This window comes from Malus sylvestris, chromosome 14 (genome assembly GCF_916048215.2).
Source record: "Malus sylvestris chromosome 14, drMalSylv7.2, whole genome shotgun sequence".
Lineage (NCBI taxonomy): Eukaryota > Viridiplantae > Streptophyta > Magnoliopsida > Rosales > Rosaceae > Malus > Malus sylvestris.
Window position 1 is genome coordinate 24263264 of NC_062273.1, and position 19095 is coordinate 24282358.

A 19095-nucleotide genomic window follows, 5' to 3' on the forward strand; every position below is an offset into this window, starting at 1 on the left:
TGCCCTAAAGCCAATCATGTGATGATACTTTACGGACATTTCACATGTTAAACTAATCTAGTTTTACATATAAAGGGCAAAGATTATTGTTTGAGCCGTCTCATATAAATGTTATATGCTTAAACGATAAAGTCCAAGGAATATGTGATTGGGAGAATGTAATCTAATGAAGTTAGATTCTTGAGACCATTCTTTCGTAGACACATCCTAAATGTTCCTGATCATAGGATTGCCAATTGGGCGTTGACAGTCCGTCAAGATCGGTACGTACTATGTCTTCTCTCAGGGAGAGTGATTAGTCTCTAGTCATTGGTGTGTGTGACATCAAGACAAGTACGGTAGGTGCTCAATAGAGAATGAGTTCACTGAACGCGGTCAACGAAGAGTTCTCATATTCCATGTCACATGAGAACTCATGGTTGGGATAATGCAAAGTAGTCCTTTGACCTGAGGCATCATAGTTGTCTTGTGGTTAAGACCTTGATCTTTGATTATGTCAAAGTCATCCCACCAGGAGGGTGTCCACGGCATCGTTGGGGTCAAGCCGCTTAGCTATGGAGACAAGTGAATGCGCAACAAGGGATCTCTAACCTTCAAACCGTTTGAGGGAGAATACTCTCTGATATGATTTGAATCTCTGGCCAGAGTATGAATGAGATTAGGGAATGCGTTCCGAATCACATTCAAGGTAATCATATAAGCACAAGACACACATTGGATAGTAGACATGAGAAAATAAACTATCAAACCAAACAATGTGGTCAAGAGTATTAGATTAGAGAATGACCGTATTGCATTTGTAATCTCGAACTGAATAGGTTCTCTAACCTCTTCTGATTAGCTTGGGTAACCATGATATGCTGCTAGGTGTCACTCATGGTTTGTGGAAGCCCTAAACGTGTATAATCACTAAAGGGAGAATTGAAAATAGTTTCAATTTACAATCGATGTAAAATGGTTTTAATCGCCCACTACCTCGCTAAAAGGAACCTAATGGATCGCACACCGTGAAAGGTGGAGATTGAAGATTAAACGGAAATGAGTAAGAATGATTAAATGGTTTAATCATTTATTTATGGCAAGGATTAATTAATATGTTAATTAATCAAACGAATAAGTTCGTTAAAGACTTCGGGATAGTTTTGGACCTTAAGGCCCAATGGGCTTCGAACGTCAAGCCCATTAACTTAAGTTGTATGACAATTTAATGAATAAAGATTCATTAAAGCCCAAAAGCCCAAAATCCCCTAAATGGATGGCCATGATGAAATGAATTAGGGTTTTGGTTGTTTAGGTCACTTAAAGAAGTGACTATATAAATGACTTTATAACTAAATATTCATTAAGTGAAATAAGGGTTTATTTTTGGGGAAAATGGGTGAGAATTGTCTCTCCATTTTCTCTCTAAAGAGGCCAACACCTTGGAGGTGATTAGCTAGTCATCTAATCCTCCAAGGTCACTCATTCATCATCCAATCTCTCCTTGGTGTAGAGACTTAGAGGTTCTCAATTTTGGGAACTTGGAGAACCTATTCTTCCATCCAAATCCATGGATCTAAGAAGCAAGGAATGAAGGCCCTATCTCTTTGGGTGATTAGCCTTTGCTTATGCAAAGAGGAATCTACAAAGGTATTAATTTCAATTCACTTATTTTTTAGTTGATTATTGGTTCACCAATCTACTAGGCTTTGAATTTCATGGTCATGTTTTGTTTTTGAGTACATACAAGCATGATTCCGCCTTTTAATTGTTAATTGCATGCTATATGATGTTGCTCAAATGAACATGTTTTACAAAATAATTCCTTCAGAGGGTATGTGTGTGTGGTCCAGTTTGCAGTCAACCAACCAAAATCTTAAGTTTTTAGTTCTAATTAGGTCCAAATAATAAGGGATAGAACCTATTGGTCCAAAACCTTAGTTAATACACACACACACAACTTAATAATAACATGGGTATAATAGAAATTCCCACGCACTCGAAGATAAATAATATACGTCCGGGACGGGCTGTCACATATATACTATTTATGAACATGTTTTTACACTCTTTGTAGTATATATGATGGATGACTATATACTATAAAGATGTTTTGAGATATATGCATGTATCTTTGGAAATATTATATTCAATGTTTTGTGTGCATCTAGTGGTCGTTGTTCTGCCTACGGGTAATGATACTTATATTGGCCTACGGGTCGGGTGATGTAAGGGCTTACGAGTCGAGCAAAGATTTTTATATTTGGCCTACGAGTCGAGCAAAGATTTATATATTTGGCCTACGGGTCGGGTGATGTAGAGGCCTATAGGTCAAACGAAGATTTATATATTTGGCCTACGGGTCGGGTGATATAGGGGCCTATGGGTCGATGATGATACCACTAGTTAGCACACTATATACGATATATGATTTCTGAAAGGTTTTATGGCATGCTAGAGTTTTCGGCAAAACCTATTACATATTATGCTATTGAGTTTTCATAAACTTTGGGGGTTAGTACGTTGAATAACTATTTCAGTATTATATATATATATATATATAAACTTGGTTCACTTATGTTTGTTTTGCGCCCCCTCAGAACTTAGAATCGAGGCGTACAATCCCGGCATCAAGGCACTCCCGCATCGGCATCTTCGAGTCCTCTCGGTGTAGGACCCATTCTTTTATTCATTCAATTTTATGTTATTCTTTTTTAGTGTCTAGAATTAGTAGTATGCTCTGAACATGTTTCTTAATTGTATATTAATTATATTTAAATTTATAAGTTTGATTTATTTCTTGTTCTCATGCATTCTAATATGACTTCGTCACATTGGGTGTCGGCCATCACATGCCTACCCTAGTGTTTGGGAGAATATCAAGGTCGGGCATGTCATAAGTCGCGCGTAGCATTCCGTAATTCAAAAAATGTGTTCTGCACTTGCTCACACGTGTAGTTCAAAGTAATTCTTGGACATTATCTTTATCCTTCATTTGCTTCGTCCGCAAGAAACTTTTGTCTACCAAACCGAAATGGAAACATGATTTACTAGCAAAGATCATACACTCTATGTGTGAGAAATATTTTTTTCTTTCTCAAATATATATATATATATATATATATATATATATATTATGGTAGGAGTTACAGCAGGCATAAAAAAAAAGTGTCGGCAGTTAAGGATAGAGAAAGAGAGAGGGAGAGAGAATGAGTTTAGAGGGTAGTGATAGGGCGACATGGCTGTGAAGTTTAAAAAAAAACAACAAAAATTTGTTTGCACGAAATTACTTTAATGCCCACTTTTTTTATCTTTTCTAACATTTTTTAGTTATGTATTAAAGGTTATAATTGTAATTTCATTGGTTTTTGGTAGACAAATGGAGTTCTATTAAAGTGTAGATTTAGATGTGTTAGAGCATTTCCAAATGATATGTCAAAATGTCTATATAAGTTATAACAATAAAAAAAAGATAGCCACTAATAATTTCCAACAGAAATGTCAGATCCTATATGAGATGACATTAATTGGCAGTAAGGGAGATTGCTGTCAAATCTAACAGCAACTTCAAGTGATTTTTTTAATTAATTATTAAACGTTTCTGTTGATTTTTTATTAGTTTAATCATTTATTATAATAAATGTTGATTGTTGAATGTGCAATCTGTTCATATCCCTCTTTCGTTTTTGTTAATCAACAATAGAGTTGCGATAGAGAACGAAGGGCTCCTGGGATTGCTTCTGAAGCTATGGAGAGGCAAAACAGAGATCTGAAATTTGAATTAAAAAAAATGAAATGAAAAAAGATTTAATTAATTGGTAACGAAAATTCATGAATGTTTATGGAATATGTGTGTACGGATATGGATGAGAAACCTTGTGAGTTTCTGGAGACATTTCATCTCTGATCACAGGAATAAAAAAGATAAATCTTCTTTCCATCTTTAGAGAGAAAGAGCTTAATGTTCGAACTGACGAGATTTTGTTGTGTTTGGGTTTATATAGACGTTTGCTTGGTGAAAGAAAAAAGGATCCCAAACACAACACAAATTAAGAAAATAAAATAATGTAATAAAATAATAGTTTAATATAACATATTGGGTGGAGAACGAAACGTTAACATATGTCAAATTGCCACGTAGGTTATCAAATTTACTTAGTCCACTGGGTAAATTTTCTTGTGGAGAATGATAGAAAAATGAAGTGCTTTAGGAAAGCAAAGCATTTAACTTTTGAATTCGAAGTTCCGTTGAAGTTGCAAGAAAAATCAAAATCCAATCTAACACCAAGTCCTAAACGACAATCTAATTTCGTAGAAGTTTATTGCTACAAATAAATATAAATAAACATTATAGGGCAACCATAACTGCAAGGGGAACTTTTCGATGGATGACAAGATCGGTACATCCGGTCATGCTTACTCGGCTGCTCTTGCTCTGCCGGGAAATGTTCAGTCAAATTTGTGCACAAGATTTGCTAACACAATCTCATTGGGGCCATGGCAAAGAAGGATCCAGGACAACCCCTTCTTCCAGCTCCAAAAGGGATTAATTCAAAGTCATGCCCTTTGAAATCCACCGAAGAATTTAGAAACCTCTCTAGTTTAAACTCCTCTAGCTCATCCCACAATGAGGGGTCTCTTCCAATTGTGCAAGCATTGATTATGACCATTGTTCTTGCTGCTGTTGTTAGAATATGAGTATAATTGTTACTGCTAGATATCGGCTATAATGTTTCAAATTGGTATGAAAAGGTCTTGTTGAAGATTTTAAAGTTGTCCTAATCAGTCTGGGACTGAAACTTTAAGTAAATGCTAATACTTAGAACTCATAGTTGGACTGGAATTGTATGTCAGTTTCCTACACTGATTTCAATAGGAAAATCACAAGGTTTGTTTCCATATAAACAGTGGTCTTTGCTCTCACAAAACATACGCTTAATATCGAACTAAGATCGGTTGTTAGTTTGAGTATTTTTGGTTTTGCAAGAGAGGACGAGGTGTCCATTGTTTTGTAATTTTTGCAGTTGTTATCAAATGAATGATGGCTACATGTTGAATTCAATTTGATAGAATTGAACTATTGAGTTTGTACAACTACTAATTTTTCTCCAGTGCGTTTGATTTTTAAGTACATGAGCTATTGTTGTTGCCAATTACTTGTGGCTTTATATGTGGGTTTGATCGGTGAAATCTCGGTGTGAAGACATTAATAAGTTGAGTGTTTGTCTAAGAGATATTAACGTTCGTAATTTTTCTTTTTGGAAATTTGGGTCGATGGGATTTTGATCGATAACTCTATTCATGATTTTGGTTTGACAGGTCTGTAACAATAGCGATTTACATCGATGAATCTACAATGATGGATGGTCCATAGGAATCTGGAGTGATGGCAATCCTCACTTTTGATGGTGATCTTTCTGTTTCAGCTCGTGGAATTCGTTGTAACCACTGAAATTTCTATCCTGAGACTAGTATAGAAAGTTAAAGGCCTTACCATTTGAAATCTTTAACCATAGCTTATTAAACTTAAAATCTTTTCATCTTCAAATCCCCGATGAGTAAGTAAACGCATTCTTGTATCCGATTTGCAGCCGAAACTATAATTCTGAAACAGAACTATTATGCTAGAAATAAGAACAGATTTGTGGTTCAACCGTCTGCATATCAGCCGGTCTCTAAAGTTTTAAGAAAAAAAATACATTAACTAACTAGCACGTTAATCCAAACTATCGCCCCCAATTTAGTCAAATCCATGAGATAACGTGCAGCTGCCTTTAGAATTTGACAAACACACTACCATGGATCGAAACCATGAGTTCGAATTCCACACCGAACCAATTTAAGAAACTTGCACTGACACTCATAATATCGTGGAACCGAATCTTGTGATCTGGTATGGTTGGTAACAAAGGTGACGGAAGACGAATGATGAGTTCATCAATTTTTCTTTAACATATACGAAATGTACTGCTAGGGACACCAACTTATATTCACCAAAGGGCATGAAAATGTTTAACATGAATACGCTCTATGAACAAGTAAGATATTGAGACATGTACATCGCTCTATCTTTTAACACGAATATGGGATAGTAACAGCTTTAAGAGGATACTTTATTGGTATCGTTAAATCAGTGGATTCTGATGGAATTAGAATTACCATAAAATCAATTTGTATACGAGGTAGTCTAAGATCATATAAGTCCATAGATAGACTTGTCCAATATGGTGAGTAACCTGCTCTGACACCATAATGAAATTGAAGTTCCACCATAAAACCAATTAGCAATATGAGGAGTATTCCAAAATCATATAAGTCCTTACCTAGACTTTGTCCCTCACCAATGTGGGTCGACCTGTTTTGGAGGCCCCACCGCTTGATGTTTTCAAATCTCGACACTTTGATGTCTCTTCATTTGCTACAAGACTTGCTAATGGTGCTGGTCCTATTGGTGCTTGTCATTGCAGGTTGCCTTGTCTCAGAGTCCTATTCCTTCATCAGAATATGCCGGCTTGTGATTCCCTTCTCGGATTTTTTCTATTTTGTTTAGTTTCGGATTAGTTTAGTTTAATTTAGTTTATCTTAGTTTAGTCCTATTGTCTCGCTTAGAGAGTGTTGTGGCCACGCTTCAACATTGGCTGGATATAGTTTTCGCATTGAACGATGTGTTATGTGGTCTCGTCTGCCTAAGATGACTTTATGTGATCTCGCTCTCGCGATGACTCTATATGGCCTCGCATTGAACAACGTGTTAAACCAGTGGATTCCGCTGGAATTAGGGTTACCATAAAACCAATTGGCAATATGAGGAGGAGTCCAATATTACATAAGTCCTTAGCTAGACTTGTCCAAAAGTCCTTAGCTAGACTTGTCCAATATGAGAGTAGCTTGTTCTGAATCTGATAGCATAATAAAATTGAAGTTTCACCATAATACCAATTAACAATATGAGAAGTATCCTAAAATTATGTAAGTTCTTAGCTAGACTTGTCTCTCACCAATGTGGGACAAACTCTCCACACACCAACTCTAAACAAATTCACCAGGCAATGCCCAGTTGAACTTGTGCACAATATTTGCTAATAAAGCGATCTCATTACCTGCGATGGCAAACTAAATTCCAGGACAAATCCTCCTACCAGCTCCAAATAGAATGAATTGAAATGACCAGTATCGTACTAACTAAGGTACTATAGTATTAGTACATTGAACTCATTGTCTCACCAGCTAATTATTCTGGGTAATCCTCGGCTTGTGTACGTGAGCCACACCAAAAAATTAAAAAGAATATACTTGCTTTCGTCTACAAGGAATGTACACATCGTCACTCTTTGCGAATAATGTATTTTGTATTGTATTTATTTGATATACTTGGATGACTAAACAATGATATTTTTCTAACGATTTTCAAATGAAGATTTAAAAATTGAACGATTCTAATCGTGGAGTTCATAAAATAAAGATACGTTATTCGCGAATAGTAAGAGATGTGTATTCCCATAAAAGAATGGAAGAGCGTAGACTTAAGGAATAATATGAGCATCTAACTATTTTTCGTACCAGTTGATTTAGCGTTTAGTATGTAATATCGTATAAATGGAGAAAGATTAATACATTATAGTTAAAAAATTTAAAAAGTACCTGTACTCATACTTCTACACATATGAGCCATAACTCGTAAATAATTCGTATTTCGCAATCAGAATGAAAGGAAATGAATTAATCGTTTTCTAGGTTTTCTTTTAGGAAAATAACAAAAAATTCAAAAACAACTTTAGTTTACATAAAAAATGACAAATAAATGTGTAATAAATAATACAAGGAAAAGTAAAAATGTGGTTTTTCGTTAAAAGTAAATAGTATCAGAAATGTTTTGTTAAAATTTTTTTTTTTCAAATTAAAAAAAAAAGATAATTGATGGTAAGACACGATTATCCACCTATTTCGAGCTCGAAAAGGCTATGAGAGATTTCACCCTACCTATGATCATAGTCAAACAAATTCATCAACTCGAAACATCGAACCCGAAACCTCTCACCTTTTTTTCTAGTTTGACTATGATTACTTTTCGAGGGTATATTCAACTCTCCCTCAAATAATATTCCGCGGCTAAATAAAGCTAACTCAACGACGGTTAAATTCCAACCCAAAAGTATAACCACAGTCAAATAAAAACCCTCGATGAGCTGGAATAGCAAAAGGATCGGTCAAACAAGTGGACAAGAAAGCACCACGTGGACGGCTAGATTTCAATCGAACAGTCTTACGCTTTATTGTTAGGTTAAAATTAGGGTTGGACTTTAGCCTCTCTCTCTCGAGTTTCATCCGATATCTCGTCAATTTTGTTGAATTTTTTTTCAGAGATCATCGATTTCCCGATCTGCGATCATGGAGACGGAGCGCGTGACGGAGTTTCCTTTCGCTTACTTGGATCGCCGCCCTCGAAAGAGGGCGCGTTTGGGCTGGGACGTTCCTCAGGCCCCAAAGGTATTATCCTTGTTCTTTAATTTTTAGGTCTGATTCAAATTTTTTTTTTTGTGGGATTTATCCGATAACTTGATTTTTTCCCGTTTAATGCTATTATATTTGATGGTTGGGTAGATTTTCTGTATTGTATTCTTTTAGATCTGATATTAAAGTCTCAGAATTTATTAAATTTGGTAAATTTGTTGGAAGGTTAAATGTAAACTTCAAGATTTTAGATCGTAGTATGGATATACTGATATAATATATTCTAATAATTTGATTTGCGATTTTTTTTAGTTCGATTTCCAGAAAATCTATTTATTTAGGAACTGATTATTCGTAAATTGTGGAAAGTTTTCTTCCAAAATTTTCTAAAGGCTAGTAATTTTGTCTTAGAAAGATTAGTTTTTGAAATATTAGGTATTAATCTGTAGTTTTATCTGGTATTGTCAGTAAAACTAGCAAATCCATAGAACCCCTTTTGATGTAGAAATTTTGGTTAGTTGATATAGAGACAATTAGCTCGATTTATTCAAGATTATAATATTAATAGGTGTGTTGTTGTTGGGAACGGTCGGTTACATTCGTTGGTCATGTTAAGTGTTTTCCATCGTATGTTGTGTGGTATTTTTATAGCTGCATTTAGAATTTGTTTTCTCGTCTTTCGTATAAGCTATTAGTTTTTGTTATGATTTAAGAGATTCTTATTGGACCCAAGGGTGTGGATTGCGATGCAGTATTGGGGTTGGCAAAATTTTGACTTAATATGTTGAGTGGTACATGAATGGATGGCTGTGTGTAGGCTCAGGTAGGAATGTTTTGTGGACAAGAGCTTGGGAATGTGACAAGCTATGCATCTTTGATGGCACCCTCAGAGACCAGTACTATTTCTCTATTTGATAAGGAAGTGACTCGAAATGGTTCCCCCCCATGGAGAGAAGATGACAAAGATGGGCATTACATGTTTTCGCTTGGAGAGAATTTAACAACTCGCTGTAATTACACAATCAACGCATAATCTTATGTTCTTTTTAGACTTTTTTGTCTGGTTATTTAATCCTTGAATTTCTGATGTTTCAGTGGATATCAGTGTTGGCCAGTTTTCTAGCACAGTTCTTTGAATGTTTTTTTGTATCGTATTTTGCAAACTTTACAATTTTAGTTGTGGAGGTTAATTGTTGTTTTCACTTTTTTCAGACAAAATCCAGAGCAAAATGGGTGAAGGTACCTTTGGTCAGGTGTTGGAATGCTGGGACAGAGAAAAAAGGGAAATGGTTGCCATAAAAATTGTTCGTGGCATCAAGAAATATCGCGAAGCAGCAATGATAGAAATCGAAGTGCTGCAACAGCTTGGTAAACATGATAAAGGTGGCAATCGGTGAGTAGTTGTTTCTAATTTTCAACTTTTTTACTGACATGGAGTGTTTGAAGAAGCTTTTTCCTAAACTTTATTGCATTACTGGGTTGCTTTGTTAAATGGGTTCATTCCTTGCAGTTGTGTGCAATTACGGAACTGGTTTGACTATCGTAACCATATCTGTATTGTAAGTATTAGATTAATATGTGATGGATTGATTTCCCCAATTCACAAATAATTTGGGGGTTAAAACTTGTTCGTGAATTCAAATGGTTTTAACAGGTGTTTGAGAAGCTTGGACCAAGCTTATACGATTTTCTCAAGAAAAACAATTACCGCTCATTTCCGATTGACCTTGTCCGTGAGATTGGAAGACAACTGTTGGAATGTGTAGCATGTGTGTAGTTATACCTAAGCTAGTCTCTTTCAATCAATATATATTGCTTTTCTTCATATTTTTGTTACATTGTCGAGAGGGATAAATCAATTTGTTCTATGATTTTTTTTCAATGCTATTGAAACTTCATTAAAAAATGCTGTATGAGCTGAGATACGCTCTTTTAAGTATTTTCCTGTAAATAGGCATACCAATCAAGATAGGATTGGTTTTTTTTTTTCCCTTGTTGTCCTGCTTTCTGATGATATTCTGGTTTCTATGCAGTCATGCATGATCTTCGTCTTATTCATACCGACTTGAAGCCAGAGAATATACTCCTTGTTTCTCAGGATTATATTAAAGTTCCTGATTACAATAAGGTGGTTGCTGTTTTTTTATAAGTTTCTTTGTTTTGTTCTCTTGGGCATTTGATCGTCTCTTATTTTTTAATCTCTCCCTCTTTTTCTTTTACTGGTGTGAATTCTCTAATGTTCTATCTATTACTGACCGCAGAGCTCATCTCGATCACCCAAAGATAGCTCCTATTTTAAGAGAGTACCAAAGTCGAGTGCTATTAAAGTTATTGATTTTGGTAGCACAACTTACGAGCGTCAAGATCAAACCTATATTGTATCAACACGGCATTACCGAGCACCAGAGGTTATTCTTGGTGGGTGTGAACTTAATGCGTACTGATGTCTTTGAGCTGTAAGCCTGTAAGTACACAAAATTTAATTATTTACGGTGATTTTGTAGGGCTGGGATGGACCTACCCTTGCGATGTATGGAGCATTGGTTGTATCCTGGTGGAGTTATGCACGGTTTGTCTGCTAACTATATGCTTTTTGTTGTCAATATCTTCATGTAAATAATACAAGCCATATTTATGATGCTTGTGCTGCTTGGTATAGGGTGAAGCCTTGTTCCAGACTCACGAGAATTTGGAGCACCTTGCCATGATGGAGCGGGTACTTGGTTCCCTACCCCAGCACATGTTGAAAAGAGCAGAGTAAGTTATCATAATATCTTTTGTTCATAATTTATTTTTAGCATGAAGTTGAATTCTTGCTTATCCTTTCTCGTGGAAATTTACAGCCGACATGCTGAGAAGTATGTTAGAAGGGGTAGATTGGATTGGCCAGAGGGTGCAGCTTCTAGAGAGAGTATCAGAGCTGTTCAGAAGCTTCCTCGGCTCCAGGTGTGTATTTAACTTCCCTTGCGAATTTCTGTTACCTACTTGATGGACTGTTGGAGCTGCTTGATTTCGTGTTGGTACTACTTAAATGTTTAACTTTGTTGCTCATTTTTTCATTTTGCAGAATCTTGTAATGCAGCACGTAGACCATTCCGCCGGGGACCTTATTCACCTCTTGCAGGGTCTGCTTAGGTACGACCCCTCGGATAGGCTTTCCGCTCGCGAAGCCCTCCGACATTCTTTTTTCACGAAGGACAGCCTCAGGAGATGATTTTATTCTCGTTTGCGCTTCCAGCCGAGTGAAGTGTACATTGCGTCTGCGCCAAAATCGCGATAGGTATCGGCAATAACTTTCTGTAGATATCCAAATACAAACATTACTATTTACCGATTGATGGACATCCGTATGCTATTCGAGTTGCGCTGTACCTGCGGTTGATTTATGTAGTGTAGAAGTCTGCTAACCCAATTGTGCATTGTACAGAAGTGACATTTGGAATAATGAAGAAATAACTTGTTACTACATTATCCTGTTCGATGTGTTTTGGGCACCTTGTACGGTTGTACTGGGTTTGGTTTCTGCTGGCGTTTATGTAACCACAAAATATTAATGTTCTTATGAATAAATCATATTTTGTTACTAGTCCAATAAATTTAAATTTGCCCAAATTAATCTAAAAAATTGTATTATTCCCAATTTATGTTGGTCTTTGATGATATAATCAAACTGCTTGAACAGATCAGCATATGATTTTTAATTGGATCAATACGATATTGTAGTTATTTAGTACTACCACTTATTAGTGAAAGTTTTAGGTTTGATTTTTATCAAAGGTAAATTTGAATCATATTACTAATAACCCTTCTTAAGTAGATAATATCGTTTATTAAAAAAAAAAAATTACGGTACTGCGTTTGCTTGCAAATCAAGATATATCCAAAGGCCTTCCTTAGTACCCAAGGAATCAGCTCCTACCATGGAAAGGAATCAGCTGTTCAAGTTAAATTGTTGTTACTGCTTTGTTTTTGTTTTCTGCGTAGTCCTAGCCCAAGTGAATTGGTGAAAATGCGTTCATCTGTCAACCATAATTTTTAGATGATCATTACTTCAAATTAATGGACATTTTGTTCTTTTTCTATGAATCTATGCAATCTTTGGAAGTTTCTGTGCTCTTATTCTGCTCCATCATTCTTTCAATATTTGGTGTTAAGTGGCCAGGGCAAACCCTGAAACTTTCATTATTTTAGGGTTCCCGTGTTTGCAAAATTGGTGATGCTATCCACACTTATTTTTACTTCTCACACAACTATCTTAATTTTCGGTCATTGAATCGAATAAATTGAAAATCATGTACAATAACAATGGTGTGTGATAGGTAAACCTTGCAAAATAATCACCTGGTTTCTTTAGAATTTCTTTTTTAATACGACCATTTACTGATGAGTTTGGCGAGCGAGAGGCGATGAGGGAGGAAGAAATCGAAACAGATTTCTGGGTGCGCGAAAGAGACGAAGGAGAAAGAGGTCGTCTGCCTTGTTTCGAGTGAAAAATTGTTTAAAATATTAAAAAAAAAAAAGAAAACTAATGAAAAGGGTTTGAAAACTTTGAGTTTTAATGATAAGGACAAAATAAAAAGTAAAGTGAATAGTACAAGAATTGACTTTTTAGTGTAAAAATGTGGTTTTTCGTTAAAGTGAATAGTACCGGAAGCTTTTTGTTAAAATTCCCAAAGAAAAATCCTACCTACTTCAATTTTTAGACTAAATATGAGTTTTAACTCAAAACTTATTTTTTTGGGCCAACTTTGGTCAGGATTCCATACTGGGTTAGTGGCTAGCCCACCATCTTAAGAGTGGACACACCCAACAGAAGGCCAACGTAGAAGTTTCACGCGCCCCAATGCCATAACGCACCAGCGCTGCCAGGGCAAAGACCATACCCACGTGGGCTTCTTGGCCACAACAATGAGTCCAACGGTTCTTTGGTTTAATCGGACGGCGCAGATTCTAATGGACTTTTGGAAAACCAACGATCCACATTCAAATTTATTTAATTTTTAGTTTTATATTTATAAATTCATTGAATCCAATGACTGCAATCTAATATGATTAAATCTAACGGTAAAAAAGAATCTAACCATCGAAAATTAAATCCAACGATTAAAACAATTAAAAAAATTATTTAGATCAAAATTGACCCAAAAACTCTATGAAAACCTATGTATGTAAATCAAAATTATTTAAATTAAAATTGACCCAGAATTGTTTGAATTATATGTGGCTCGCGTGTTTCATGTGTTTTATATGTGTTTCATGTGTTATACATCTCTATCATGTGTTTCACATTCTTTCATGTGTTTCATATTCTTTCATAGTGTTTTATGGATTTTATGATATCGGTTTAGTGAATTTTTAATATTTATCGGAATCTAAATATTTTTGTATTAAAAAATGTTCATAAAATTAAATTAGGATAGTCTACGTAATTTTTTTTTGAAGTTACTTTAAAAAAAATTCCTAAATTCATTATGTAATAATCTCGAGCTAAAAATTTAATCTAGAAGAGTTGAAGTAGAAAAATTATTTCTAGGTTAAAAATTTTAGATTTTAACCCAAAGGTTTGAGATGGTCTAAGGTGACTCTTTCAAAAGTGGGACTCTTCATAAGTCCTCTACCACTTCATGTTTTTTGCATGATATTTTTAGCACGAAAATTAATATTAAACTATAAGTTAACAGAAAATCAATAGAGAATTTCATTTTAAAATAGTCTTCTCAACATTTCTCCGTATTAAAATCCAAAACAATCAGTATTAGTTGATCCCGAGGGTTCACACTAGGAAATCCCAAGAGGATCTCAGTCGTGTTCAAGAATCTTGGACCACAACCATGCTTACCTCCTGGGGCCTTGTCAACTCTTGGGAGTGTGCTAACATGTGTCTAGTAAAACTTAACATGTGTTTAACATTGTGCGGCAATACATTATGTTTGTCAGTGTAGGATTGATTAAAGGTCTTAAATAATATCAATCCATCCGGAGATATGGGGCGTTTAGAAGTACAGAAATCTCGATCGACACAAATATCGATAGATTTGACATCTACAAAAATATTGACAAGAACTTTGTAAACTGTAACGTGCATGTCGGATTTTTTAATCGTTGGATTTAGTTTTTGTATTTTTAAGGGTAAACTAAGATTTTACTTTGTAAATTATTATTTCAGTTGAAATTGATCTTATAAATTATTTTTTTAGTAAATTAATCTTTTGAACTATTTAAAATCAACCAATTGACCTTTTGCCTTTAGATTCCTTCCACTATTCCGTCAAATTCAAGGGCAAATTAGTCTTTTCATCATCAAATCTTACTTGTCAACTATAACCACCAATACATTATTGACACGTGGACACATAATAATTCAAAAACTTATAGTATAATAAGAAACATAAAGAAGCCACACGTTTACATAAAGGATCATTTCACATTGTCATACACATTATTATGTGTCCACATGTCATAATTTTATTGGTGGTTACAAGTAATATGTAAGAGTTGATGATAAAAAGACTAATTTGCCATTGAATTTGACAAAATAGTGGATGAAATCTAACGACAAGGGGTTAATTGGTTTATTTCAAATAGTTCAGGGGGTTAATTTACCAAAAAATAATAGTTCAGAGAGTCAATTTCAACTGAAGTAATAGTTCAGGAGGTCAAACGGCAATATACCTGATAAATACAGATTGAACTGTTAACACACTTACAATATCTCATACTCCACAACATTATACAAAATTTCGTTTGTTTAGTATCAAGTGTTCCAACTAAAGCTACCTGATACTGTAGTGTTCGAGCTAAAACCAAAGTACATACTAACATTTTATTGAAAGAAATTAAGTCTAACAATAACCTAAGTACCAACAGTTGAATATCAGAGTACGCAATGAACAAACGAACTAATTAAATATAAAACTTTATTAAACGGAATTATCAAGAAGGCTATATGAACCAAAGATGCTACATCTTGACTCACTTATTTCTCAAACTAAATTACAAGCAATATTTATAGAGAACTAAACCTAAGAAACCCTAACTCGGATGGATTAGGCTCAATTCCTAAACTAACAAGGAAAACCCAAATACTAAAATAAACATAAATACTAATATTTTTCAATACCCCCGTCAAACTTATGGCGGTACACAACATGAGTTTGCCAACAGACGATGTGGATGCAAGCTTGTTATGCTAATTTCCGATGCCAATTTCAATACGAAATTCCATCGGTGCAAGTGCAAGATTCCAAATTCTAGTGCTAGTGCCAATGCCAATGCCAATGCAAGATTCCAATGTCAGTGCCAGTGCAAGATTTCCATGCCAATTGCAAGCTTCCGAACAAACCTGAACAAACAAGCAAAAAACCCAACTTTCACAACATCACTCAAGTAGTCACTAGTCCAAACACTTGAGCAATTGTCACGGAGGACAACAATAGACTCCAAATCATTCAAATAAACCAACAACCTCTGTGTGTGCCTCAAAGACTTCAAAAAAGCCAATCTTTTCTCCTTGCTCGTGTGGGCCTAAAAAACTAACAATTTTTTTTTCAAAAACTTTTTCTTTTTTTTTCCTCTTCCTTTATTTTCCCTCTTTTTTCCTTTCTTTTTTTTCCCCTTTTTTTCCTTCTTTACTCCTGCTTTCTTCAATTCATGCAACAACCAAGTCAACCAAGTCAAGCAACATAAAGGGATTGCAGCAGATGGTTCGTGCAGATGGTGGTGGTGGCGACAAGAACGAATTCGACTATGGATGCTTTGCATGACAAAGAAGCAAACATATTTTTACCACAATGAACAACAACAATTTCCTAGACGAATCTAAAAAATGGAAACACAATCAGCGGAAGATGACGAAAAAAAAACTGATACAAACAAATTGACACCCATCAACAACAGATTAAATCTCGAAGGATCCAACCTGCTCTAATACCAAGTTGAATATTAGAGTACGCAACGAACAAACGAACTAACCGAATATAAAACTTTATTAAATTGAATTGTCAAGAAGGTTACATGAACCAATGATGCTACATCTTAACTCACTTATTTCTCAAACTAAATTACAAGCAATATTTATAGAGAACTAAACCTAAGAAACATTAACTCGGATAAGTTAGACCCAATTCTTAAACCAACAAGGAAAACCCAAATACTAAAATAAACATAAATACTAATATTTTCCAACACTAACTGTAAGAAATTCTTGGGTGAGTATTATCAAACATCAAAAGGATGCACTAATCTCTACTAATTAATAAAACACTCATTGTCAACCAAAATCCTATGAAATTACCAGTTTAACCTTCTAATTAAAACAGAACATGAATAAGAAATATAGGGTAAAAATGTAATTTCACACAACCAAATTTTGCTTTTTTTTTTTTTCAAAGCTTCACCTATATGTAATCATAACATCTCTAATTTGAAAAATAAATTAAAAAAAAAAACTTCTCACTCCCACATTCTGTATCACTCTCTTCCTCTTTCCTTGTATTTCAAAAACAAAAATAAAAAATTTTCTCACACACTTTGTGTGTGCCATATGCTAGTATAAGTATAATGAGTTGTACTTAAGTTGGACTCAATTAAGGTTTTGTAACCGGATTAAAACCATCTTGGAGGGAAACTCAATTACTACAATTAAGTTTGAAATAGAGCAGTTATAATTTGAGCAATAACTGATGACAACCACTTCCTTAATGGGTGGAAGCAGTTGCCATGATATGTAGAATTTGGGTTGGTCCCTCTTCTCGTATGTGGTTCAGTTTTGCATGCTTGCCCCATTGAGAGCTTGATAACCCTTCTGTGTGTACAGGAGAAGAGAAGAGAAGGCTAATTTCCTATCGTAGCATCATGTCTTCAAGTGCAGGTTAGTTTAAAGCTTTCTGCATAAATGGTATTAGGGTTCATGTTCTTCATACACTGCCATTAATGATAAACATAGTCTAGGATTTGGTTGATTGGATCCTTTTATGAAAACTCTTAGACTAACATGTTACTGAAAGAAATTAAGCCTAATGATAACTTAAGTACTTCACAGGAATCTGTACTTTTGCTTTCAGTACTACAACATATGGATACAAGTTTCTCCAAAGTACATTTCACACATTATTATCTTTGGATCACATGCTCGCACAAGTTTGTCATGTCGCGCGTATTAATTGTTAGGTGGGTACGTACCAGTTGATTGACCTTGCGGACGTCATATTTCATCATGTTCTCGAGAATTATAGTTTATCCTCTGGGTAGTTGTTTGAAGTTAATTGATTTGGTACAGGTGGATGCCGTTGAGAATACGTAGTTCACTATCTTGTTTCGTTGGTGCGAGCGCTTACGGTCGCCACATGTTAGTGCGAGGGTACACTGAAAATATTTCTTTTTTTATGTTGTTTGTACCATACTTGACCAATCCCGAAACTACCGAGCACCGGCCAACGCTATACTGTCAAGGACCCAGAAGAGTTCCCCTCCGACCAGGAGGCCAATCACTACTCGACACGTGTCAAGATTAGAAGCCAATCAGAGCGCATCACATGTCAACATCAAGAACCAATCATAACATGACACATGTCAATGTGACAAAGCTACAAGTTTTTCTATAAATAGGGGTCATTCCCCCACAATATTTCCTAATGCCATTTTGTGTTAAATCATTCACAAGAACTCACTAAATTGAGAGCTTGATCCTTTGTACTTGTGTAAGCCTTTCACTACTAATAAGAACTCCTCTACTCCGTGGACGTAGCCAATCTGGGTGAACCACGTACATCCTGTGTTTGCTTCTCTGTCTCTATTCATTTACGTACTTATCCTCACTAGTGACCGAAGCAACCAAGCGAAGGTCACAAAACCTGACACTTTCTGTTGTACCAAAGTCTTCGCTGATTTTGTGCATCAACATTTGGCGCCGTCTGTGGGAAACGACACTTATTCCTACTCTCTTCAGCTGTGTCAAGCTGGTTTCTATCATTCGTACACTTTCTTTTGATCAGGCATCCCTCTCCAACATGGGAAGCGAAGGAAGCCACAGCACACAGAATGACACCCCCCTTGCACATAGTGCGAAACAACGAAAGAAGGAAGGAAAACGAGTTCTTCTTCAAGCTAAAGTCGATGAGTTGGAAGCTCAGAACAACAAGATAGCAATGAGGAATGAGGTCCTCCAGGAGCAATATGAGAAGCTCTTCGAGACACTCCACAAAGCTAGGCAAGCTCAGACACGCGAGCTTGTTGCCCCCGTGGGAGAGCTTGTTGCCCCCGTGGAAGTCAACCATCAACTGGGTGCCCTCCAACATGGAGGGTCACATGCATTCGACATAGATATCCCTGATAGGGAACAGATTACCCCTCGACTTGATAATCAACATGAGGCTTCTCTTAACCCAGTTGCTTCGACCCGAACCATGAGAAGTGGAGGGAGACACCTCTTTGCTGAAGGGGCAGAAGGATCGAAAGCCGTCTTTCGCGATTGTCGGGATTTCCTGAAGCAACGTCGAGAGAATTCCATCCATATAAGCTCAAAGATCAATGACCCAAGGATTTCTGAGAGACTCGGTCCCCTGCCACGGCCCAAGCCGGCCACCAATTTGGGGAAGGGGCAACAAGTCCTAGAGAGACATGAGGGTACAGGGGACTCAGAGGTGTTCCGACAGACATACCCTGGAA

At 35.9% G+C, this 19095-nt stretch overlaps 1 protein-coding gene across 3 annotated transcripts; it reads left to right on the forward strand.

Moving 5' to 3' along the window:
- The first annotated feature begins 8278 nt into the window (after window positions 1-8278).
- LOC126600254 (serine/threonine-protein kinase AFC2-like) lies at window positions 8279-12026 on the forward strand. Of its 3 annotated transcripts, XM_050266837.1 has the most exons (11): window positions 8279-8466; window positions 9248-9440; window positions 9643-9823; window positions 9941-9989; window positions 10085-10199; window positions 10464-10558; window positions 10692-10848; window positions 10935-10999; window positions 11090-11187; window positions 11274-11376; window positions 11498-12026. In XM_050266837.1, exons 1-11 carry the CDS (start codon window positions 8368-8370, stop codon window positions 11642-11644), a joined length of 1302 nt encoding a protein of 433 aa, XP_050122794.1. In that variant the 5' UTR covers window positions 8279-8367; the 3' UTR covers window positions 11645-12026. The 3 variants fall into 3 exon arrangements, with proteins under 3 accessions (XP_050122794.1, XP_050122795.1, XP_050122796.1); XM_050266838.1 differs by lacking the exon at window positions 9248-9440 and having other exon boundaries at window positions 8324-8466; XM_050266839.1 differs by lacking the exons at window positions 8279-8466; window positions 9248-9440; window positions 9941-9989; window positions 10085-10199 and having other exon boundaries at window positions 9657-9823.
- Window positions 12027-19095: the final 7069 nt, after the last annotated feature.

What these genes read in the sequence shown, in the direction of transcription:
- LOC126600254 (XM_050266837.1), top strand. Translation starts at nt 8,368, where the DNA reads ATGGAGACGGAGCGCGTGACGGAGTTTCCTTTCGCTTACTTGGATCGC. An exon ending in CACATGTTGAAAAGAGCAGA is followed by an intron (nt 11,188 to 11,273) that starts GTAAGTTATCAT and finishes GGAAATTTACAG; the next exon opens with CCGACATGCTGAGAAGTATG. An exon ending in AGAAGCTTCCTCGGCTCCAG is followed by an intron (nt 11,377 to 11,497) that starts GTGTGTATTTAA and finishes TTCATTTTGCAG; the next exon opens with AATCTTGTAATGCAGCACGT.